The following is a 26,938-nucleotide window of genomic DNA, read 5'->3' on the forward strand; positions in this document are numbered from 1 at the left end:
TCGGATGGATTCAATACATTCCAAACAAAGGGCAAGATTTTTGGTATAAATTACTACATGCTGTGTGAATCCTCCTCCGGATATAAGTTGGCATAACATAATTTATACGGGAATGATACAAGTTTGACGAACAATATAAAGATCTTTCCAGTGTCAACACCGTATTGTTATGATGCTAATGAAACCTCTACTGTCGAAAGGTCGCTGTTTGGACTACAGACACCTTTTATACATCCCCTAAACTAATTGACCTTCTATTAGCAGTTCGCACAGATACGTACGGTACTATTAGAATGCAAATAAAGGGTCCGCCACCAGAAATGAAGAACAAACTTAAGAAAAATGAAGTTATCGCGTTTCAAAAAGAAAAGGCAATAGTAATGAAGTGTAGAATAAACGGGAGATTTGTGTGCTGTCAACGCTGCATAATGCCGAAATGGTTACTGAAAAGGTGAGGAAAGGAGATAAACAAACCTAAGATTGTTCAAGACTACAATAATAGTATGGCTGGCGTCCAACATCTTGCTGATTACCCTGTAACCAGGAAGCGTGGGAAGAGGTATTACAAAAAAATATTCTTTCACCTTCTCGAACATGCTGAGTGGAATGCTTTTGTGCTGTACAAGAAAAGTGGAGGGCTAGGAACGCATCTAGAATTTCGAATGGGTTTGGTAACGCAACTGAGTTAGAGGTTTACTACAAAGATAGAGGTGTGCCAAGAGGAACACTTTCAACGTTTCCAACCCACTTAGACTAACCGGTCGACAATTTCTCAAAAGAAAAAAGATCATTCAATTAGAGTGTGTGTTATGTCCAGTAAGGAGGATGTATCCGGAAAGAAGTTAGGGCTCGAATCAAGGACACTACTGTCCTGATTGCGATGTGGCACTTTGTATGATGCCGTGTTTTAAGACATATCATACGATAATTTACTTTTAGTTTCTCTTGTTTGTGATTCATTATTATAAAAATTTAAATACATATATCCATGTCTTGTTCTTTAAGCTACAATGTAACTGTAGGCCATTCTGAATAAATACCTTTTGATCATCATCCAAGCGTGCATAAAAACTTTTGTTGTATAGTTTGCTAGGAATAGCTTTTAGATGAAAAACGAACATACAAATGCTCTAGGCAAGGTAGACAACAAAACCTTTTGCTTGCAGGTTTGATTTATCCAACCAAAAACTCGTCAACGAGATATCTCGGGATAGTTATTATACATATTTTCAAGCATTAAAAAAAAATCAAAAAAAGCAAAAATCAACATTGTATAAATACATATTTTCAAGCATTAAAAAAAATCAAAAAAAGCAAAAATCAACATTGTATAACATTTTAGAATTCTGCAAAAAGTGAAGAAGAAAGTGCATTAATAAAAAAAATGGGTTGTTGGGACCGTTTTTGGAAAAATAAATGGTTCGTTTTAAGGGGTTAAGCATTACAAGACCCAACTTTGAAAAAAAATTTAAAGCCTTAGAGGTATTTTTGCCATAGTTATAAATAAATTGGTTTTTTCGAAATGTTGCTCTTTTTTGCATTTATCTAAACAACAAATATGTATATAAATTTTTACAAATCTTCATTTTAAAGCTTTTTGTATGTTCTAAGAGATGGTTACGGGTAAAATGGTTGCCCGATGGTTACCCGAGATGGGTAAAAATTATCAATAAATCTCACGCAGGAAATATGTTTGTATAAGTATTATACATGAAAAAAAGCTTTTAGTACCCTAGCTTTTTGAGTGTCACGACAAAAATCTTATTACCCTGGACTCTGGACCACCCTCAGGTGGGAATAAGACACAACAGAAAAGTTCTTGACAGAAGACAGCTGTTAGTTCGACGGACCAGATGAAGACCGGAATTTAGGTACTTAAACAACTGAGGATGAAAATTTATTGGAGGCAAAGGAGGGAGAAACGTTGGAAGAGATAGGGGGAATGAAGGATGAAGACTCCTCGACTCATAATGAGCTGTAACGTCACTAATAATGGTAAATAATTCTATAAGACTTCTCAAATTTCTTGAAATATTTAGTACGATTGGCGCGTGTTATCCTTTATGTACAGAAAAAAAATATAAATAAAACAGTAAACTGCTCTCTACAGTATTACTTTTCTAAAATAGCCTGCCAAGATTAGAGTTCTCCAAAAGAACCATCACAATTTCCTTTATAAATATTAACAGCGATATCTTTAAAAGTGTTTAACAAAATAGTTACCACTTTGGCACACAATAAATCATCATTTTCGTCTGTGATATATTCAATAGCAATATTATCTTTAACATGTTCTTTTACTAGTTCGAGAGATCTTTTAAAACTCATAAAATTAAATCTGTCATTAACATTTTGTCGAACTACACAACCACATAATATAATGTTTTGGGCTCTACACATTACACAACTACCAAATTTTTTGGGAGCACTTCGAAGATATTCTAAGAAATTTAATTTCTTGTCCAATTCAACCATCTCTTCCGAAATATGCGAGCTTTCTGTTGTAAAATACACTAAAACAGATTCTGTGGCATTACAAATACTGTCTTTGACATTCTTAACTTTTACAGAACGATAATTCAACGGTTCCTCCTCGCTTTGACGAAATTTACACACGACTATATTAATTGGTATATCTTTAAATAAAAATGATATCATATGTTTAACTGTAGACCAATCTAATCGATCCAAACCACAACCAAGTGTTGGCACAGCTAATTTAACGACTTCAAACTTTTTAATAGCGTCCCTCAGATTCTTCATTGAGCACCAAAAATCTTTGTACGTCGGTTTATCACTCGATTTCTTCTTTGTTATTAAATAAAATATATACCTTTTGTTAATTTTTAAAAAAGCCAATCCGCCGGGCTTCTGACTTTGATTGAGGAGAAGATCGACCATGCCAAAAGAATTTCTAAATATAACCGCTATGCCACTTCCCATCCTTAGATCCTCGGCTACACAATGAGCCAAAGACCAATCCTCTGGCATGTCAAACAAATCTCTATTCTCTTCCTGAATTTTAGAAAAGTCCGGAGTTGTTTTACTATGCAATTCTTCCAAAAATTGTTTGTATTCATTATCTTCCTCTGCATATTTTTTATCAAACATCTGTGCAATACTCGTCAATTCATTAGATATCTCCGATTTTTGATAACCTCTTTCTTGTTTTAGATCTCTCGGCTTGTCATTACTTCGTCTACCAGTCGGCTTGTCATTACTTCGCCTACCAGTGAATAAAACCTCAGTAGAACTCTTTTCGTAGTCTCGTTTTTCTCTGAAAGAGTGTCTAGATCTTCCTTTATCAATTTTTGTACTTTCCCCAAATTCACTGTGAGGTGTAGAAGTATTGGCATTTATTGTTTCTTTGTTATACTCACTTATGAAAAATTGTTTGTATTCATCGTCTTCCTCGGCGTGTTTGTATTCATAGTCTTCCTCGGCATATTTTTTATCAAATATCTGTGCAACACTCGACAATTCGTTAGATCTCTCTGTTTTTTGATAACCTCTTTCTTGTTTTATATCTCTGGGCTTGTCATTACTTCGTCTACCAGTAAATAAAACCCCAGTAGAGTTCTTTTCGTAGTCTCGTTTTTCTCTGAAAGAATGTCTAAGTCTTATTCCTTTATCAATTCTTATACTTTCTGTTTTATTTACTGTTTCTTTGTTATATCCACTTATGGCTGTACGATTTTGTGTATGACTGCAATGTTGATTCTTCAACCTTTGTTCTATTAACTCGTGGTTGAATTCCCCTTGAGATATTTTTTCTGCATTTCTATCTACCTCACGTTCATCATTCACAATATTAAAATTTTTATCTTTGTTGTCTCCTACGTAACTAGTATAATTTTTAGAATGATATACTTCGTTTTTATTATGTCGCATATGTTTTGAATTTTCTCTAAGTGGTTTATGAATATTTTCGTGACTGTCATCGTTCTTTATTATTTTGTCTGTTCCGTCTTCAATTACTTCTTTTTCGTTATTTTCAAGAGATCCTTGATTTGGTGTTTTACTTTCAACAGATACCCCACAAGTATTAACATCACCAAGTGGGTATTGTTGTAAAGATTGAGTATAATTTTCATTTTTGCATCTATTATGTTTCACACGATCTCTATACTTTTTTTCATTTATATCATTTCGATTAGGGTTATTTATTTCTGGCGGAATGAATTCGTTCATTTGTCTATTTTGTTTATTTTCATAGTAATTGGATCCTGTAGTTCCAGATACTATTTGTTCTCTTCTGGAAGGTTTATAACTTTTTGAATCTTCTCTTGGTCTTCTAACAACAACCTCCGTTTTATATTCTTGACTATGATGATTCCTAGAATGCCTGGATGTTGAATTTGGACTTTCAATTTCTGGTGATTGATTGGAATGCCTGAAACAACAAAATATTTTTTTTATTTTTTATTTTGAAGTGCAGTAAGAGAAGATATTTTTAAAAACATTTTGATGACGTCATTCTTACACAAAACGTAATGGATTTAAATGGTTTAGGACGTACTAAATAAAGTTAATACTTTAGGTTCATTTTACAGAATGGTGGAAATTCAAGGCGAAGATCTTAATATTTTATTTCATGTGATACCAAAAGGAGCACTGGATGTTATAGTTATTTTTGGAAACAATATTCTGAGACAGTGGCGGCTCGTGTTATTTTATAAAGGGTATTCAATTAAGGAATGTAATTATAGAAACGGTGAATAAGCGCCGCGCTATAGGCACTTGCGGCGCAGACGAAAAATTATTTGGGGCCTTGCTCTTTTTTGTCTAAATTTTATATTATTTATTACTATTACTCCTATATAAATAAATTCACTTCCCCTATGATGAAAATCTTTTGTCCCATAAATAACTACAATTCATTTTTAGGTTTTTCTTTCTGAAAAAGTGATAGGTTAGCGTAACGTTATCAAAATCATCGGAGGATAGTTTTTTTCATATTCGTTAAATTTTTCAGAAAAAAAAGTTTTGAAGCCATAGGATGTTTTGTAAAATGAAACCTATATTTGGCCTGATTAATCAGGATATCACACACTTTTTTAAATTTTAAATAACCTCTAAAATTTTACTGAATTAAATGGTAATACCAACCCTAACAACTATTCTAACACAAGTAGTAAAAACTGGGTACCACGTCCCTCTACCCAACAACCTAAAAAACGAAAAGCGTAAATAAATCCCTCCCTTTCAAGATTAAAAATATAAATTCAAATCCTAGTATTCCTAATCCCCACAGGGAATCTTTTCAATCATACAAAGAAAAATTAGAAATACAAATTTTACAAAAACTCACAGATATTTTTGAAAAACTGTTTAAAAAATTTAATTTAGTAATCCCAAATCAACAAATACTACAAGAGACACAAACAGAATTAAGAACAATTTTAGGTACAATCCATTACAATGATTATCATAGTGACGATAATTATTATTAAATGATAAATATAATCCAATGGAAATGTAACTCAATTAATAAAAATAAACCCAATTTCTTTAATTTTATTAACGAATCAGCAGCCAAGTTTGACATAATATTTCTAAATGAAACTTGGCTATCTCAAAATAGAACATTCAATTTACCAGGTTTTAATATAATGCGTGAATATAGATCAGATGGACACGGATGCATTGCTATACTTATAAAAGATTGTCTAGTTTTTAATGAAATTCCAATCCGAAAAAATTTCTATTCTCAAATAGAAGTTTGTGCAGCGTATATCAATGACCTTAAAATTTCCTTAGTTTGTATTTATAAACCTCCCAAAATACAAGTAACTAAAAATGACTTCTTCTTCTCATTGCGCCGTCTCCTTTCGAAAGTTGGAGATCCAAATGGCAATTGTAGTTTTGGAAACTGCTGCGCGAAAGATCTCTGCGGATGAGCGGTCGAACCATCTCCTCAGGTCTTTCAGCCACGAGTTCTGGCGTCTTCCTACTGATCTTTTGCCCTGTACTTTTCCTTCCAGTATAACTTGAAGTAATTCATATCTTTCGCCTCTCAACACATGACCCAAGTATTGCATTTTCCTCTCTTTGATTATTCTTAGTAATTCTTTTTGTTTACACATGCGACGAAGTACCTCAACATTAGTAACTCTTTGTACCCATGGAATCCTCAACATTCGTCTGTATATATACATCTCAAAGGCATCTATTCTTTTTTCTATTTCAGAGTCCATTGTCCAACTTTCACAGCCATGCAGTAAGACAGAAAAAACGTAACATCTGATCATTCGGATTCTAAGCTGTAGACTAAGGTCTGATCTTGTAAAAAATGTTTTCATGCTCATGAATGTTTTCCTTGCTTGTTCGATTCTTGATAGGATTTCTTTTTTTGGATTACACTGACTATTGATATTTGTTCCCAAATATTTTATGGAATTTACCTGTTCTATTATTTGACCCTTGGCATACACCTGTGCGTTCATTGGTGTCTTTGAAAATACTAAAGTTTTAGTTTTGGAAACGTTTAGATGTAAACCGAGCATTTCGCTGTGGTGAACTACCGCATTTATTATATTTTGTAGTTCTTGTGCGTTGCTTGCTATTAAGACGGTATCATCAGCATATCTGATGTTGTCTATGCTGATTCCGTTAATCTTAATTCCGCCTTGGACCTCGTCTAATGCTTCTCTGAATATAGACTCCGAATACAAATTAAAGAGTAGCGGTGATAAGACGCAACCCTGTCTCACTCCTCGTCGGTTTTGTATGTCTTCGGATGTTGTGTGCTCTATTTCAATTGTTGCCGTTTGGTGCCAGTATAGTTCTGAGATAATTCGCAAGTCTTGTTCGTCAACTCCAGTTGTTCTCAGAATTTCGATCATCTTTTGATGGTTAACGCAGTCAAATGCTTTTCGATAGTCAATAAAACATGCATATACATCTACATTCATGTTTCTGCATCGTTGCGTTAACACATTTAAAGCAAAAAGAGCCACTCGTGTTCCCAATCCGTTTCGAAAAATGACTGGAATAAACTTTTTTCACAGCTGCAGGGTGATGTTGTTATATGTGGCGATTTTAATACATATAAGCTAGCACTCAAGGAAATCGATTGATAGATGCCATCAATAATACTAACATGATTATTCTAAATGATGGACGACCGACCAAGATAGGCAGACCGAATGAAAGACCTTCCATTATTGATCTCACTTTAGTTTCTCCAAGTCTCGTTAGCCTTTCAGAATGGAATCCTATTAACGATACTCCCGCTAATATCATATTTGCCAGAAAATGGATTGAATCTTCAGCTGACTGGATTCTGTTGCGAAACCTCATGGAATCACAATTTGATAAAAATTATAATGACAATAATTCCTTTGAAATGACGCAGCCTCGAAGTCAATCAAATCTCGGTCAAATAGTTGTAAAAAACACCAAATCCCATCTGGTTTGACAATGAATGTACTATAATAATTGTTAAAAACAGAAAAGAGGCCTATAAGATATATAAAAACAACACAAACTTTGAAAATTATCTTAAATTTAAATATATTCAAGCCAAAGCTAAATTGATTTTTAAGCAAAAGCAGCACCTATGTTGGAAGAATTTTATTAATAAATTAAATAAAAATACCCCATTCTCAAAAATTTGAATCAATAATCACTATACTAAATAATCAATAAAAACTGAATCAGTTGCTTCCACAAAGTCCTCGTAGACACACCGTCTCAGGACTTGCAACTTCAACGTGGAGTCATATGTCGCCATGTTACCTAATCCAACGGTAACTTTAACATCATAAGTATTTATAAGATATAATGTCGAACAAATGTAACTAATTATTTGTTAACGGGTTTTTACCCATATATTTAGTGGCTACATTCATGTACTCCTAGACACCGATGATGGAATGATGTATTCCGAAAACGTTTTGTCTAACACAGCCCGTTTGGGTTTTTAAATATATACCTTTTACAAAGGATTTTAATTAATCTTTTAAGTTTTATTCGGAATTGTGCCACTACTGGATTGTGGTCTGACCCTATATCTGCTCCTGGATACGTTTTCACAGATTCGATTGTGTTTTTATATCTGTTGTTTATGGTTATATAATCTATTTGATTTCGTATAATATGGTCTTTAGTGTCTTCAGGAGATTTCCACGTGTATACTCGTCTTCTTGGTAGTTGATAAAATGTGTTTTTAATTATAAAATTATTTTCCTGGCAAAATTGCAACAGCCGATCGCCTCTTTCATTTCTTTGGCCGAGACCATATTTTCCAACCCATTTGCCACATTCTCCTTTCCCAATTTTCGCATTCCAATCTCCCATTATTATTGTAATGTCTCTAGACTTAACAACTTTCAGTGTTTGTTCAATGGTTCATCAATCAGTCAGAGTCAGACAATTGTACGATACTGATAAGGGAATGCTTCAAATTTCAATGACAGTTCAGCGTTTGACAAAATTGTTTAAAGTCTTGCCGCTTTTTTAGAGTAAGAATTTTGTTTATGTTTTGACTTCTTACACAATTTTATTCACAATGTATTATATATTAATAAATTGTATTTATAAATACATATTAAATTTAGCTTAAAAGCTTTAAAAACTAATTATTGTTGTGTATTGTGATTCTGTTATGCCAAAAACAACTGAATAGCTTGTAGAAAGCTAATAAGCTTTAATAGATTATTTTGAACAAGAAATAATAGCGGGGCGTTTTTACTATTAATGCTCTAAACGAGGTAAGTTTAAAATTTAGAGTATATAATTTTAGATTAAAATGTTTTCTTATTTATTTCAGTGTGTTGCAGTAGTCTTAAAACTAAGTGTATCTACTGTTAATAATATTTCTCAAACTGTTAAAAATAATGAACTTTTAAAATCAATTTTGAAATTTTGGTAATATGATTATTTTTTTTATTTTAAAAATTCAATTGACTAGTGTATTATATTCTTCAATAGTTGACATTTTAAAAATTCCTCACTTGTTAACTATTCTGATATTTTGGCAACGCTGTGGGGTTCTGACGTCGTAAATCTTGAATGATGTGCACTCATTTTTATATGAAAAATTCCTATAACAATTTTTTTAGAAATTTTATTATAAACTAAAAAACCGTGTTAAAAAAAAACTTACTTAAAGCTAGATGCTCCAGTATTTTTTTTTTAATTTAAATAATTTTATTGTAAATTTAAGTTCTTTTATAAGGTCTTAAAATCTTAAGATCAAACAAACTTACCTGAAGTTCGATCTTGATTATATGAGGCCTCATCGAAATAAATAAATAAATTGTAGATCTCCGCCTATGGCTAATTACTCACATTTCAAAGCTAAGTATAAACAACCACTCGAAACCCCTTCTCAGCATCTCTGGTATATACTCTTCAGTCTATTTGAAAGTTGTTGTTGCAACATATTATGGGCATTTTTCCAAAATGTTAGGGTGGGTTGGGACTTATTTATTTCGATGAGGCCTCATATAATCAAGATCGAACTTCAGGTAAGTTCGTTTGATCTTAAGATTATATTCGGCCTCATCTCATAAATAAATAAATTGTAGATGTTTAAAGTCGTTGCAACAACTTTATTATAATAATGCCCAACATATTATATGTTCCTAAAATGTAAAGTTCGTATCTAAAAATGCCCTGAGGCAATTAGTTAACACATTACATAACATAATCCAACCTTAACTAAATGTATATTCTAAAATCCTTATAAATATTATATATAGTATAAATCAGGTTCTTTTTACCTATTTAAAATTGTATTGCAAATTCTTTATTAAAACTAAGGGACTATTGTAAATTTTTTGCAAGTTTCTTAAAATTCTTCGTCTCACCTGCCGCCAACTTATAATGTCAAAACTGACCCTTTTCCTAGCTGCCGCAGATGTTGCGGCGTGGCGTGTGCTATGTGCTTTAAACTGACTTATATCCAGGTCACTCTGTTGTAGAATAAATTTGATCTATCTACCAATGGTTTGTGGAGTGGCCTTAAGAAACGGTTTCTTATGAGTCAGTAATAAAGCTCTGTATGACCCTCTTAAATCTTTTGTCTTTTTCAAATGATTGTTTCAATGTTAAATATTTATGACGTTCAAATAATTTTTGTGTGCAAAAAATTAAATTTTATAGCTGGGCAAGCAGATATAAAAGTTCCCGAAATTTTTTCAAATTTTCTAGTTTTACACTCCGGTAGTTGCAAAAAATATTAAGCGTCTTTAGAATCTTCAATTTTTTGCTTTTAAGTAATGTTACTGTCAAATTATTTGAGTCAAAGGTAAACCCCAAATATGTGCACACATTTGCAGGAGTAATTTTGCTTTCAGTATGATTAATTAAAAACCTAAATGTGTTAGTATTTCTACAGTTAATTTTTCATTATATTCACACTATTTATATGATTTCCCTAGAATCAGAAAATCATCCAAATATACTGTTAAAAGATCCCCCTTTTCTGTTAGAATTCCTACAATAGGTTTTAATATCTTTGTAAATATTCTAGGTGCACAACTTAAACCAAAAGGCAAAACAGTTGTATTCGTATAAAGTGCTATTAAATGAAAATCTTAAATGTTTACGATGAGATGTTTGTATCGGTATTAAATGGTAAGCATCTTTTAAATCAATTTTGACATGAACAACCTTGAGATATAAGTCTGACAACTTTATTATCTTCTATCTTAAAATGTACATTTCCAACAATTTTATTAAAATTTTTAAGATATAAATTAAGATGGTATGATCCATCTGATTTTGGAATTGCAAAAACCTTGGAAATATGCTGATCATCACTATGATTAACATTAGATATTGCACCACTAAGCATTAATTTGTTTATAAGGTTTGTAATAATTTGTTTTGGTTTCTTTGCAAGTGGGATAATCATACCTCGTATGTATGTTAATACCTTTTTGTTGCCCTGATTTCTTCAATTCTTTCGCCGTCTTGACCTTATTGTCAAGATCATTACCAAAAGGCGATTCAGTGATTATGGTATCCTTTAATACATCTGCCATTTCCTTATTTAAATTAATGGCTATTAGTTCTCTTCGCGATACTGACTCTGAATAATGAATGTTTGTCAATAAGCGGCTGGCATCGCTATACTCTTTATTTCCTCCCTCCTTTTCACCAAGCATGTTTGTTAAAGCTATTCCTATATCTGCCATACTAGCATCAATTTATTACTGGAGCAGTACTAAACGAGCATCTTTGCGAAGTGTGGAGTCACTTACTGCTACTTTTACTTCCGGATTTATATCTAGAGGAGCCACTAGCTTGCAGATATTTTCTTCTAGTCCGGAAGTTAAAATATCAGCCTATCGAGCGGCAATCTGTTTGTATGGAGCTTGCAACTGATATCTTTACTTAATTATCATCACCCAGAATTGATAAAATGTCTTCTTGCAATCCAAGAGGCACTACATTCTATCTGGCCTGAACCTATTTATTTCAAACCTTATGCTTAAGTTTGTCCCTACAAACTGTATTATAGATATTATTATTCACCGTATTATTTTTATCACAAACAATATTCATTATCAGGATAAGTTCCCCGAATATTTCCTCTACAAATTTTGTTATTCCAACAAATATTTTGTCCTGAATATTTGTCATCACAAACAAATATTTCTTCTGCATAATTTTTTTTTTTTTTTTTTTGGTATTAACAACTATATTGGCGACCATCAAACGATAGGTTTCTCTGTTTTGTGCCGCATGTATTATGTTCGCAGCTTCTGGTATTTGAAACCATGAAGAATAAATAAAAAATTTATTAACTAAGCCACTATTGTTTATATTCGCCATCACAGACAAATATTAATTGTGAATATTTCGGTCAGGTGTCAACACAAACACCTATAGTAGGTAAGTTTATTTGTTATTCTTAATAACAATTTTCTATTTACACATGTGATAATATTATATACACAATAATATACACATATATACACATATATACATACATACACATATATACATATATACACATATATACACACATACACATACATATACATACACATTATTGACGATCATTTGTCATCACAACCAAATATTTACTTGGATAATTTCCAAAGTGATAGAAGAAAACATGAAAAAAATTTTTATAATTAATCCACTATTGTTAATATTCGTCATCACAGACAAATGTTAATCGTGAATATTTTAGTCAGGTGTCATCACAAACACCTATAATAGGTAAGTTTATTTGTTGTTCTTAATAACAATTTTTTATTTACACATGTGATAATATTATATATATGGTATTACCAACTATATTATTGACGATATTTGTCATCACAAACAAATATTTACTTGAATACTTTCCAACGTGAACGAAGAAAAAATGAAAAAATTTATAAAGTATTCCAATATTGTTAGTATTCGTCATCACAGACAAATGTTAATTGTGAATATTTTAGTCAGGTGTCATCACAAACACCTATAGTAGAGGTGTCATCACAAACACCTATAGTAGGTAAGTTTATTTGTTGTTCTTAAAAACAATTTTTTATTTACACATGTGATAATATTATATATATGGTATTACCAACTATATTATTGACGATATTTGTCATCACAAACAAATATTTACTTGAATACTTTCCAACGTGAACGAAGAAAAAATGAAAGTATTCCAATATTGTTAGTATTCGTCATCACAGACAAATGTTAATTGTGAATATTTTAGTCAGGTGTCATCACAAACACCTATAGTAGAGGTGTCATCACAAACACCTATAGTAGGTAAGTTTATTTGTTGTTCTTAAAAACAATTTTTTATTTACACATGTGATAATATTATATATATGGTATTACCAACTATATTATTGACGATATTTGTCATCACAAACAAATATTTATTTGGATAATTTCTAAAAAGAAGGAAGAATAAATGAAAATTTTTATAAGTTTTCCAATATTGTTAATATTCGTTATCACAGACAAATGTTAATTGTGAATATTTTAGTCAGGTGTCATCACAAACACCTATAGTAGAGGTGTCATCACAAACACCTATAGTAGGTAAGTTTATTTGTTGTTCTTAATAACAATTTTTTATTTACACATGTGATAATATTATATATGGTATTACCAACTATATTATTGACGATATTTGTCCTCACAAACAAATATTTATTTGGATAATTTCCAAGAAGAAGGAAGAAAAAATGAAAATTTTTATAAGTATTCCAATATTGTTAATATTCGTCATCACAGACAAATGTTAATTGTGACTATTTTAGTCAGGTGTCATCACAAACACCTATAGTAGAGGTGTCATCACAAACACCTATAGTAGAGGTGTCATCACAAACACCTATAGTAGGTAAGTTTATTTGTTGTTCTTAATAACAATTTTTTATTTACACATGTGATAATATTATATATATGGTATTACCAACTATATTATTGACGATATTTGTCATCACAAATAAATATTTATTTGGATAATTTCCAAAAAGAAGGAAGAAAAAATGAAAATTTTTATAAGCATTCCATATTGTTAATATTCGTCATCACAGACAAATGTTAATTGTGAATATTTTAGTCAGGTGTCATCACAAACACCTATAGTAGAGGTGTCATCACAAACACCTATAGTAGGTAAGTTTATTTGTTATTCTTAATAACAATTCTGTATTTACACATGTGATAATATTTTATATGGTATTACCAACTATATTATTGACGATATTTGTCATCACAAACAAATATTTATTTGGATAGTTTCCAAAAGAAAGGAAGAAAAAATGAAAATTTTTATAAGTATTCCAATATTGTTAATATTCGTCGTCACAGACAAATGTTAATTGTGAATATTTTAGTCAGGTGTCAACACAAATACCTATAGTAGGTAAGTTTATTTGTTATTCTTAATAACAATTTTTTATTTCCACATGTGATAATATTATATACACGGTATTACCAACTATATTATGGACGATATTTGTCATCACAAACAAATATTTACTTGAATACTTTCCAAGTGAAAGAAGAAAAAATGAAAAAATTGTATTAAGTATTCCAATATTGTTAGTATTCGTCATCACAGACAAATGTTAATTGTGAATATTTTAGTCAGGTGTCAACACAAACACCTATAGTAGGTACGTTTATTTGTTATTCTTAATAACAATTTGTTATTTACACATGTGATAATATTATATACACGGTATTACCAACTATATTATTGACGATATTTGTCATCACAAACCAATATTTACTTGAATACTTTCCAAGTGAAAGAAGAAAAATTGAAAAAATTTATTAAGTATTCCAATATTGTTAATATTCGACATGACAGACAAATATTAATTGTGAATATTTCGGTCAGGTTAACCCTGCGATAGTATTTATTACCACCTACCTTATGTACTTAGTATATTCTTATCTTAATTCCCGTCTGAGACAACAATTTTAACCAACACTTGAAACACTTTCATTATCTGAAATTTCTGCTTGAGTATCACTTTTCAAGCTCGGTGTTATGAATTTTATTTGGATATGATAAATGACGCCGTGAACGATTTTTTTTTTTTTTTGGTAATTCGTTGCCGAATTAATTTTACGCGCTGTGTGTGTAGCAATTATCACATAAACGAAGACTGAAGAGTATATACCAGAGATGCTGAGAAGGGGTTTCGAGTGGTTGTTTATACTTAGCTTTGAAATGTGAGTAATTAGCCATAGGCGGAGATCTACAATTTATTTATTTATGAGATGAGGCCGAATATAATTATATATATATGTCGTAGGCAATCGGTGTAACACGTCATTAAGTGAAAAGCCTAGTCATTACACGTATTGTCGGCAAACGCTGCCTGTATTAATAAAGGTAATACAGCGTTTGCTGGCAATACGTGTAATGACTAGGCTTTTCACGGAATGACGTGTTACACCTATTGCCTGCGACATATAGATCTTATAAGGACAAAAAATATATCAATAGACTTTTCTAGGTAAATTTCCATTTTCTCTCACTTTACTTATATGACATATTTTCTGGTTCTATTTAATTCTATCTTGTTTTATCGATATATTGTGTATTATTATATTAATTATATTATTCTATTATTACATTATTAAAAATTAAATGGAAAAATATTCATATACACATAATAATGTCTTAAAAACTGTAATATCTAGAACACTACATCTTAAGGATAAAAACAAGTCTTGTTAAAAAGCAATCGCAATTTGTATTCAGTAAATATTCAGTGATACACCAAAAGAACTCCCTGAGAGCAGAAAACAAGATAGACGTATAAACATCTACAAAAGACATACTTACACAATTTCTGGAGATTCATAACCAATATTTCCATCAATTGTTTTTCTTGTTTCATATTCATTAATATCATTTTGACTAGTGTTGGCTCTCGGAGTTCTAGAATTAGTTGGATTTCTATTATGAAATGTCCTAGAATTTTGTCTATAAACTTGGTGTTTAACGTTACGCAGTTGGGGTTCAACGATATGTGCCTCGGTTCCATTCCTTAAATTAAAAGCACTTTTATGAAAATAGTTATACACCAAGTCAGAGTAGAATTACCAAATTTCATAGAACGAGTAAGTTTAACTACTTATGAAAAACAATTCTGGATTTGAATTAAATGTTAAAAATATTTACTATTCATTTATCACGTGGTATGATATGTAATCTCCTTCGCCCATTACAGCGATGCGATCTAAAAAACTAGAAAGTCTAACCTTTTTTAGGCATACATGTCAAATTTTATCGCGATACAGCCATTAGCGCCATTAGTATGTTTTTGACAGCTGCAAATCTCTCTCTTATCTCTCATTAAACATTATTATTTGAGAAATAAAACTAGACCAGGCGAAAAGCTCGGGATTGTTCGGAAAAATATTCCCATGAGCGAAGCTTCTACACTGGCGTTGTATTACTTTTTTTTTTCTACAGTAAAATGCTGAAGCGAGCGTCACGGAACTAACGCCACGAGAAGGCCTCGTCACGGGTAGCGTCATAGAACAGACTTACTAGAATTTACTACTCTCGATCAATTCGTTTCTAGTCATCATATATTTACTCTAAGCAGGTTTAAATTAAAATCTGCTTGAAAAATAACAAAATATAGACATTATATGAGAAGTGAAAAATTAAAACAATATCTGTCACTAAAAGACTATCTGAACAAGAAACAAATAAATTCTGTATACAGCGAGGAGTACGGCAAGGAGACAGCCTGTCCAAAGCTATTCACGACGCTTTTAGAACATATTTGTAAGAAGGCACATCTGAACGAGCATGGTATTAACATAAATGGAGAGAAGCTCGGTCATTTGAGATTTGCAGATGACATCGTCCTTATAGCCGATCGTATGAATGATGCAATAATATTTGAAAAATTATATCACGCTTCCTTGAAGGTTAGACTAAAGATTAATATGAACGCAAATAATGACTAATCTTGTGCTAAATCGAAATACTGTTGTTGATGGAAGGGATATTGTGTAGGCTACATCGTATACGTACCTAGGACATGAAATTCGGTTGGGCAGAGATAATCAGACATGTGAGTTCCCACGTCGCATAGGATTAGCCTGGGTAGCGTTTGGTAAATTAAACTATGTATTTAAATCGGATCTACCCATATGCCTCAAAAGGAAAATCTTTGACCAATGTGTGTTACCTGTACTCACTTATGGAGCGGAAACATTAACACTCACAAAAAAGGTAGTTAATAAGATTCATGTGACTCAGATGGCTATGGAGCGCCAGATGTTGGGTGTTTCTCTGAGAGACCGAATCTCAAACGAATAAATACGTCGTAGAACAAAAACAACAGACGCTATCGAAAAAATCGCGTCGTTAAAATGGAATTGGACAGGACACGTCGCCAGATTATCAGACAACCGAAGGACAAAACGTATTTTAGAGTGAAGACCAAGGCAAGAAGCAACACGGAGCAGAGGACGCCCACTAACTAGATGGACTGACGACCTGAAGCGTCTTAGCAATAATTGGATGCAAGCCGCACAAGACAGAGACAGATGGAAAGAGCTGGGGGAGACCTATGTTCAGCAGTGGACGCATACAGGTTAATGATGATGATGAGATATAATTTCATATAAATACAATTAGTAAAACATTTTAAAAATTTTCATATTTATACAGTCCTAGCGGAAGAGTCCAGACATAATTTGTTGTTTTGATTTTTGAAATGTTTGCCATATAAACTAAATTGCCAACTAAAGGTTATAAGAAAAGTGGCAAATAAGAGGAAAACTTCAGTTAAAAAGAGAAAAGAAGGTGATGAAATCTGTACCATTTGCGAACAACTTGGACCCATGCTCATTGTACTAGCGCTGAAAAAGCGTGAGTGTATATTTGTGACCCATGCTCACTGTAAAATAATGTTTAAATATTAAAATTAAATGTATTTCCAAATATTAGTGCCTGGTCGATATTGCCCTACATCAGAGTCGATATTATCCTACCGGTCGAAATTACCCGATTTTTTTCCTCTTTCTAAAAAAGTATCTTGTAAAAAAATATATTTCTTTCTATGCAAAACCAATTGAAAAAACTCATAATGGATAAAGTAAAAAAGCACATATCCCGAGTTGGTCATCTTATTACAAAGATTACTCCTTGAAATTTTGAATAGAGCTTAATTGGTCGATATTCCCCCACTCTCCCTTAGGACACATATACCCTGATATGATAGTGAAGTTTTTTGTAGGCAAAGGAAAGAGATAATAGTTAAAGAGAATTCAAAGCTGGCAGAGGTCAAGAAAGAGAAATAAAATGGAATATTTTTAAGTCTCACAGAAACGCAGTTGTAAACTTGTTAGAAAGGAAAGAGAGTATTATTTAGATAAGATTGATAAGTCTTCAAATTATTCCAAAACACATGGGGAGTACTTTTAAACAGCTTGTTAATCCGAAATACACTAAATTTCCCAACTGCATTGAATCTAACACTTTCAATAGAAATCATATTTTATATGATGCTGTAGAGATTGATAACATATAAATAAGTATTTTGTAAACAGTATTAACCCTTCAGTAGTCGCTAGGAATTTTTGAAAATTAGTAGTCGCGCGCGGTCGAAACGACCGTTTGGTCTTTTACTTCTTAGTTTGTGTTAATAAAAGTATTTGGAACCAGTTTAAGTAAAACACGATTGTATTAAGGTTTAATAAGTAGAGTAACATATTACAAAATAATATAAAAAGTAAACTTATGTTAAAAACACTGTACAGAACATTTAAAAAACTATTTTCTACTCCGATAAAAAAAAGGAAACTTTTAGTTAATCCGAATAAGTTCAGTTTGGCACTCTGCTCATACTGCACGTGTATGTTCTCTGCATAAAAACTTTTTACATTTACAGCAGGAAATAGTCGTTTTCCGGTTCTTTTTACGGTCGCAAAAGTAGCATCTACCATGTACTCCTTCATTCGTTGGAGTGCCATCTGTGTTAGGAATATTACATATGGCCTTAATACGTAACTTCAGATCTCTATTTAAATTGTCTACTGTTGCTCGGGCCCGTAGATGTTCATCCATAAGAGAAAATGCTAAATGCTTCAAAAATTTTCTTCTAAGCATTTTATTATCAGCAAGGTTGTTACTTGCATGAATCACTAGTCAATTAATGCCTGCGATATTTAGTATGGTGTTAAAAATTACCATGGGCCAACGTCTTGTTTTTCGCGAAACAACATAAGATGAGCATAGATGATCAACGACGTCAACCCCGCCTTTTGTTTTGTTATAAAACGTTAGAATTTCTGGTTTATAATGTTCAAATGTTTCTCTATCTATAGCGTCATCATGTAGACTTGAAACAAGCAATACAACTTTCTTCTTTTTGGGGATATACGACACTAAGGTACATGTATCGCCAAAGCCACTTGATTTTAGAGGACGAGATCATTGAAGTAATTCAGGGGGCAGTTCCCTTTTGTTCTTTCTAATGGTCCCCACAACAGTCAATTCAAATTATTTTTTTAAAACATCTATTAGACGAATGCTAATGAACCAATTATCTAGAGTAATGTTGCGCCCAGAATTTTTTATTGGCGCACACATTCTTTTTACAACTTCTTTCTGGGAATTGTTTTACAGTAAATGGGGCATCTGGTTGACGACCCACATAAACCTCCATATTTATGGTATAATACATTTCAGCATCACATAAACTAAAAATTTTGAGCCCATACTTTGAGGGTTTGCTTGGAATATATTGTATCCAAGGGCAATTCCCTAAAAATCCAGGAAGCATTTCATCGCATGTTAAATTTTGCGAAGAGTTATATCCCGATTTACACTTTTCTATGAATTTTTCAAAAAATACTCGGATGGCGGCCATCTTATCCAGTCTCCTACGTTCTTCACGATCGACCTTATCATCAAATCTAATGCATCTTAGAAAAAAACCGAAATCGGGATAAGGACATAACTAGTCTAAATATTTCGATAACTTCACCATTAGTTTGCCAGATATCGTCTGTATTCAGGTGATGGGCTTTATATGTCCCTGCCAAATATAAAAGACCTATAAGAGCGCGAATTTCAGATGGGTTTGTAAGCTTTGCATCCCTCTCCCTAGAGAAATTGCTTGCTATACTTTTAATGTATTTATTAGTGGATTCTACAATTATGTAAATCATGTCCTCATCAATGAAATAACTCCATATTTCATAAATGTCTTTCAACTTTTTCGTAAATCTTTTAGGCCCAGGTGATTGTTTTACTAAATTAGGCTTGCTCATACGTACCCTTTTATTTTTTCTTTGATGCTTTCTGCACACTGTACCATATGTTCCCCTAAAACACTTTCTTCTTGTACATTATTCAGTAAAACTTCTCCTATTTCCTCTAAATCCTGTTCTTGTTCGCTTTCCGAATCTTCCGACCTCTCATCAATAACTTCCGGATTTATTTCATTCTCGTCATCGTCGTCGTCATATTCTATATCAAGCGGTTCTTCTTCCATGAGGGCTTGAGGTCTCCTTTGTTCCTTCTCATAGTCCATTCTAAAAATAAAGCCAAGCAAGTTATTATATAAAAGTTTGCTGTAGTTTAAAATTTAAAAAAAATAATATTTCATTCTCAATAATAAAACAAAGAAAATTATGAATAGTAATTTGCTGCATAGTAATTTAAAATTTGATGACTAATTACATAGTAATAGAAAGAGAGGTATATTCAAAAGGTTACTAAACAATAAGACAAAAGTATAATAGTATATTATTTAAAAAAACTAGCGTTTATACATACCTTAAGGTGATAAGAAACACAATAAAACGATTTATAAAAACTTTTTAGCTGACTAGACGCGCGCGGAAATTATGACATTTGCGCTGTAACTCCTAATCAACAAACCTCCCGCTACTCTGATTTAGTACTGAGGCTCCTTGTATCGAATGAGTAAGTTACTGAAGGCCGTGGTTGCCAAATGTAATGTTTTTCCGAAATATTAGCAATTTTTAATACGTGCGGTCTTTTTGACCATGTAGCGACTAGTTAAGGGTTAAGGAAATTATTGCCAATATACGCTGAAGTGAAACGAGTTTTCGTAACATTAATGGCAGTGGAAAAGAAACGGGGGATAGTAATGACGAGAGTGAATGGACGACCAACATTAAAAGAAAAAAGAAAAGGAAATCGCACGGAGAGAAATACATATGAGTTGGTGGAAATAAGAATGAAAGTAAAATAAATTTAAAAAGAAGTGAAACAGGGAAAGGAATGTCAAAAATGAAGAGGTGCATCGAAGAGTTAGTGAATTTAACAAAGACGGTGGCAAATACGAAGAATGAGATACAGGGAGCCGCAAAGGTACGGCAGATTTGGTGCGAAATGGAAAGAAAGATTAGAGTTAATGTATAAAGCTACAGAGGATATTGAGAAAAGGGAAGGTATAAGAAGATGCGTGACAACAATAGGGACGCAAACAAAAATAACTGTAGCAACAACTACGAGGTGCGTAGGGACACAGGTAGAAGTAAATTGTGAAGAGGACCCAGAATTACAAATAAAAAGGATTGAGGAACTATATAAGAAAATGGAAACGGCAGAAAGCACCGAGGAAATAAGTGAAGTATTAGATCAAGAATGGCCAGAGGAGGTTTATAAGGTAACCATCTGCGAAAAAGGAATTTTGGAGGCACCGGACGATGTGGCAATCTTGGTAACAGAGGATGCTGCTGACGCAAGAGTGAAGGAGGATTTTAGTGCAAGGTACCCAGACCTCCCCGGATCATACGTGGAAGAAGATGAATATGAAGGAATTGGGACTAAGTCTCAAATAACATGTATAGTAGAAGAAAATGGGAGAGAGAGGACATAAAAAAATTTTCCACAAGTTGAAACAAAAGACAGGAGAACCAATAGCTATTAAATTTCTGGCATCAGCCAGAAAGCTATTCGACTTTATGGAAAGAATGGATAGAGAAAAGATAGGGATAGCAGCACCAGCAGCACTAGAAGTGAAAAAATCAAGAAACGTGCTGGAGTGGGCAGCAAGAAAAAAGAAGGTAACAGCAACGATATACGGCAAAACATTTAAGGAAAGGCAAATAGTAGTCACAGAAAAGAAACGGATGGTTATCATCACAAAACCGAAGGACAAGCCCTATGCTGAACTTGTAAAAGAGTTAAGGGAGGAGCTAGAAGAAAGAGAGGATGTCGTCGTAAACAAGGTTAGACAAACCAGACAAGAAGGTATGGTCCTGGAATTAGATGGAGGCAGGAAAATGGCGGAGCAAGTCAGGAATTTAGTAGCATCAAGACAGGGATGCACAACAAGAGTAGTGGCAAAAGGTGGAAGAGTAAAGAAAGGTTTGATGCTGGCGGACATGGATAGCCTAACCACAGCCAAAAACATCGTCGAATCGGTGGAGAAATTTGTTGGTAGGGAGGAAGCATGTGAAGTAGTTGGAAAAATAAGGACAAACAGGGGAGAAAGTAGAATTTGTTATGTGGAGGTGAATGAGGACATAGCCAGAAGACTTTTAGTGGCAGAAAGAATAAAGATCGGAATGGTACACGTCACGGTAAAGGAGATGGTGAAGGCGACAAGATGCTATAGATGCCAAGCACATGGCCACATAGCAAGAGACTGCGAGGGAGAAGCAAACGAGGGGTGCTGGAAGTTTGGGATGGAAAGCCATGTGCAATCCTAGTGTCAAAGTAACACTGTAAAGAGCTTCAATTGTGACGAGGAAGGTCATATATCTACGTCCAAATGGTGTCCCAAATTCAGGGGAATTATCAGAAGAGCAAGAGTTGAAGGTCGATGAAGGAGGTTACTGACTGAGCGACAAAAGAAGAAAGCGTGAAAGAGAACTGGTATTAAAGAGTGCTACAAACAAATGTTGGGAGGTCTAAGCTAGCTCACGATGTCGCTGTGGTCGGTCGTGGTAGGAGTGCGGATACTTAATAGAAGACTGAGAGTATATGGTATTGATACGCATGAGAGATTTGTGACGATATGTGTGGAGGTAGTAAATGTGCTATGCTGCTACATTTAACCGAATTATGATTATGATCCGTACAGCGGAGAATTATGAAAGTAGACTGGATGAGATTATGAATGAATTACGATTATTGGGAAGAAAGTGTGTAGTGATGGGGGACTTCAACGCCAAGACAGAGAAAGATTCATCTATCGATGTCACCTGTGCCCCACAGAATGCTGCTGCTACAGATACCGCTACATTGGCTTTTCGATCGTCGGAGTAGGGACTACAAACGTGGAGTCACCAGCAAACCAAACAGGAAGCAGAGGTGGAGATAGAACGGACTGGCTAGCGTTTGATGAGTATTCTAGATGGTTGATAGCGAGGAGAAGATGCCAACCGCCATCGGTAGAAGGACTTAAATCAATAATAAGAGAGACTATGAGAAATTTCATAAACGGGGTAGATGAAAAAAGAAAAATACCTTATTGGTGGTGCGAAGAGATCGCCAATAAGAGGAAGGAATGCATTGCCATCAGAAGACAAGCTACGAGAGCAAGAACTAGAGAAGTAACCGAAGCTAGCAGAATGGATATAGTATACAATGCGTGAAAGAAGGAACTGAAAAGGAATTTTCTTAGAAATCTTTATAGGAAGATAATTTCTTAGAAATCTTTTTTAATATACAATTAAAATGGTCATTAAAAGACAATAAATTATTCAATTAAAAACCAAAGTACTTAATTGTGATAATTTCTATTTTATCACTGTCAATTTGAAGATTAGTAGTATTTATATCAATATTTGAGTATTTATATTTAGTTGTTATTATCATAGCCTTCGTTTTTAACACATTTAACTTAGTTTGCTGATCTTTAAATATTTTTTAACAGACTGCAATGCTGAATTCATTCTAGATACAGCATTTTTTAAGTTTGTAAGAAATCACATTTAACAAACAAGTTTATATCATTTAAATACAATATCAACAAAAGGGGTCCTAAGACACTACCTTGAGGTACCCCAATATTAATACTAATTTCAGAAGAAGTAATATCATCACTTGTTGCTTTCTATCCAATAAGTAATCTTTAAACAATTTAAGAACATTTTCTTTAACATCATAGCCTTCTAATTTAGTGAGAAGTATATTATGATCAATAGTTTCAAAAGCTCTTTTTAAATCAAGGAATAGTATCACTACATAATTATCATTGTTCAACTCAGACCTGAGTTTACAAAGTGAAAGTTGCAGTTCAGTTTCACATGAATGCTTTTTACGAAAATCTGACTGATTATTCATTAAGATTAACTTGATCCACAACTTGATCATATACTACCCACTCTAATAATTTCTAAATGGGAGGAAGTATATTTATAGGTCTAAATTCATCGGCCTTAATAGTATTATTAACTTTTGGTATTGGAACAACTGTACTGATTTTTAATAAATCTGGAATTTTGGATGATCTAAGAGAAGTATTTATAAAATTTAATATAATGTGACCAGAAGTTACAAAAAACACTTTTAAAATTTTGGAGTTTAGTATTTCATTAATGTTACTTCTATTATCTAACAACTTAACCATGACTGCCAAGTCACTCAGTGATAGTAACCTAAATTCGTGAATCAAAACTCCACAATTCTTCGGAGTCGATAGTTTACACAATTTGCTGAATACTAAAGACTAAATACTCACCAAACTGACACATAATTTCAAATTTGTAACTCAGAATGAATAACTGATTCTGAACTTTAAATTCAATGCAAACTTTAAATACAATTAGTGTGTTTAGCGTTATTTTTATACCTACTGATTTTATCAAAATAATATTGTTCTTTTTTTCTGCAAGTTCCTTCATCATGATTTGTAATCTCTCCAATGTGCTCACTATAATCACAATGTCATCACCGAATCTAAGGTGGTTTAACTTGTTGCCATATGTTGACCAATTTGTAGTTTTGAAGATATCTTCTTGGGCTAGATTAACAAACTTTGGAGATATTATGTTGGCATATCTAACTCCTCTCTTAATGGGGATGGGATTTGTATTTTCATCTAGTTGTACTATCATAGTTGCATTTTCATATATAGTATTAGTTGCCTATACCTCGAATCTATTCTACAATTATTAATAGCTTGTTCTATAGCTCACATCTCGATGTTATCAAATGTCTTCAGGGATTTTGATATTATGGAGACATCTATTAAATAGCTGTTAGTATAGGGATTGTTACTGTCTTGTTTGTTTTTAAGATTTTTTAAGAGCTTTATTATTTTTTAACTCTTTTATTTTTATAATTATTTTATATAATATTATTTTTTTTTTATGTTTTTTTTATTGATACATTAGATTGGCTTTGCGAGTTGTACAAGGTTTTTTAGAAGTCTTTGACTATCTTTCTTATTTTATATTATCTTATGTATCCTCTAATAATTTTGGTATTGGTTTTTAATATCCAATTTGACCTGACATATTGGTCTTCTTCAGTACTGTGCAGCAAAATTAGCATAGTTAAAATTAAGATGAAAAAGGAATATATCTATTATTTTGTGTTATTTGTGGTGACACAACAATTACTGTGTGGCAATTGTTACCTTTTTTCACACACAGTACAGAAGAAGCTTTCAATATGAGATTGCTTCTAGTTTATGTTAACCTTGATGTGATAAATTCTTGAACAAAAGCTTTGGTTTGAAGTGGCTAATTAATAATTTAACAGTGGTGCTGAGAGCTGATGGGGCTGGCACACAATGTTTCATCACTCCATGTTGGACCAGTGTGACCAGCACTACAAAGTTTTATCATGTCATGTAGCACCTACAGAGCTGGAATTCAAAAATTGACAAAAAAAAGTAGCTTCTAAATAATCGCAAGAGTTATTGTGGAGGCATAAAAAACTATCAGAATTAATTATTCAAGATTAACTGATTTTGAACTTAGCATAATTCTTAGATATGCCTGTAGCAAATATGTTGTATTTACTATTATAATTTACTTATTTAAGTCCTTATTTAAGAGTCCTTAAGGCTGTCCTTATTTAAGAGTCAATATCCCAAACATACCACATTCCTAAAATATCACATTCTAAAGTATCATTATGAAGTCTACAGTATATACTTGGTTCGCTATCTCCAGTCCGAACTATCTAGTGAATTTAGTAATTATTTTTTTGCGAAGTTAGTTACTTATTGACAGACTCGAAGTGGCTGGATATTACTATACAACCAAGCACGCATACTTATAGCAAATATTAATAGTAAACAAACTAAATAGTATATAAAATAGAACTTTACAAATTACTGACAATCAATATTTATTTATTTGCACCATATATAATAAATAGTTATGTTAAATTATAACAACTAAAATATATCTTTTAAATATATACTACCCAAAATGTTATGGGTTTAGTATGCACTTCCACTACTTAGAATAAATCTTCTTTTTTCAAAGAAAGAAGTCTGCAATAGTAGTATACTTGAGCTATTAATACTGAGAAGTAGGAATTGTGTTGTAGGTTTCCGACAATGAATCTGTCAAAATATGCCCGAGCTAAGCGAATGGAGTTTTTTTTTACCTTAAGCTTACTCACAGTTAACGAAACTCAGGTCAATTTTAAAAACATTACTGTTTATCCTTACAAAAATACAATGAAAATATTAAAGAACTACAAAAAATATACTTACACACATTCATTGCGATTTTGATGATGATCTGATTTATCTGTGTAAAAATGAGTTTTATTCTTGTCATAGAAATCTTGATATGGCTCTACAATGTTAACATCTTTTATAGGTTCCAATGCCCGTGCGTCTACTACCTTATTTAAATCAAATAAACTGCTTTTTTGAATTAGCTCACTCTCATTAATTGAGCCTTCTTTTAACTGGATGTTATTAACCTGAAAATTTGGTGTGAAAGTTTGCACACATTGGCATTCACCTTCAGCTAAATTAGAGTTTGATGAATGTATAGCTTTTTTCAACCAAGAAGGAATAAATTCTGGTGCTTCAGGTCGAAGGGTAATTTCATGAGATTTATATCCAAAATAAGAGTTTTTTTGATGGCTTTGATTAGCAGTAAATTCTTGTGTGGCATCAGCTTCTAGAGACTGTGTTATATGAAACGGATAGTTAGTCAAAGATTCGTTCATCATTGAGGTTTTTATCTTTTCCAAATACCAAATTCACCTTTTCTTATATTTGTATGGTTATTGGCATTTCTATGGGCAAGAACAAGTCTTAGAACAATTTATATTTATAATACTATGTATTATGCAATAAACTTTCTTTAGGTGAACTTTATATGACTTTCTTTATGTGAAGTACTTAGGAACTAATAATATGTCATACAATAATATATTAAAATACTTTTTATTATCACATATCACATCATTTATTTTTTTAATCTATGACACTGTCACTGTCATATTTGTTATTTGTTTATACTTTGATCCTGTCAACCTTAGACAAGGAAAGAGTGTTGTCTAAGCTGTCAACTACAGAATTGA

The 26,938-nt window shown here is 32.5% G+C and overlaps 1 protein-coding gene across 1 annotated transcript; it reads right to left on the reverse strand.

Moving 5' to 3' along the window:
• Window positions 1-166: 166 nt before the first annotated feature.
• LOC140437090 (uncharacterized) lies at window positions 167-26,858 on the reverse strand. The gene is made up of 3 exons (XM_072526409.1): window positions 26,115-26,858; window positions 15,278-15,481; window positions 167-4,393 (listed from the first exon to the last, which is right to left on the reverse strand). Exons 1-3 carry the CDS (start codon window positions 26,582-26,584, stop codon window positions 2,140-2,142), a joined length of 2,928 nt encoding a protein of 975 aa, XP_072382510.1. The 5' UTR covers window positions 26,585-26,858; the 3' UTR covers window positions 167-2,139.
• Window positions 26,859-26,938: the final 80 nt, after the last annotated feature.

This window comes from Diabrotica undecimpunctata, chromosome 3 (assembly GCF_040954645.1).
Source record: "Diabrotica undecimpunctata isolate CICGRU chromosome 3, icDiaUnde3, whole genome shotgun sequence".
In the NCBI taxonomy this organism is placed as follows: Eukaryota; Metazoa; Arthropoda; class Insecta; order Coleoptera; family Chrysomelidae; genus Diabrotica; species Diabrotica undecimpunctata.

Bases quoted from the DNA above. Each gene is read 5' to 3' on its own strand.
- LOC140437090 (XM_072526409.1), bottom strand. From the start codon at position 26,584: ATGATGAACGAATCTTTGACTAACTATCCGTTTCATATAACACAGTCT. The intron at 15,482-26,114 runs GTAAGTATATTT...TTTTAATTTAAG, and splicing joins CAAAATCGCAATGAATGTGT to GAATGGAACCGAGGCACATA. The intron at 4,394-15,277 runs GTAAGTATGTCT...TTGTTGTTTCAG, and splicing joins TATGAATCTCCAGAAATTGT to GCATTCCAATCAATCACCAG.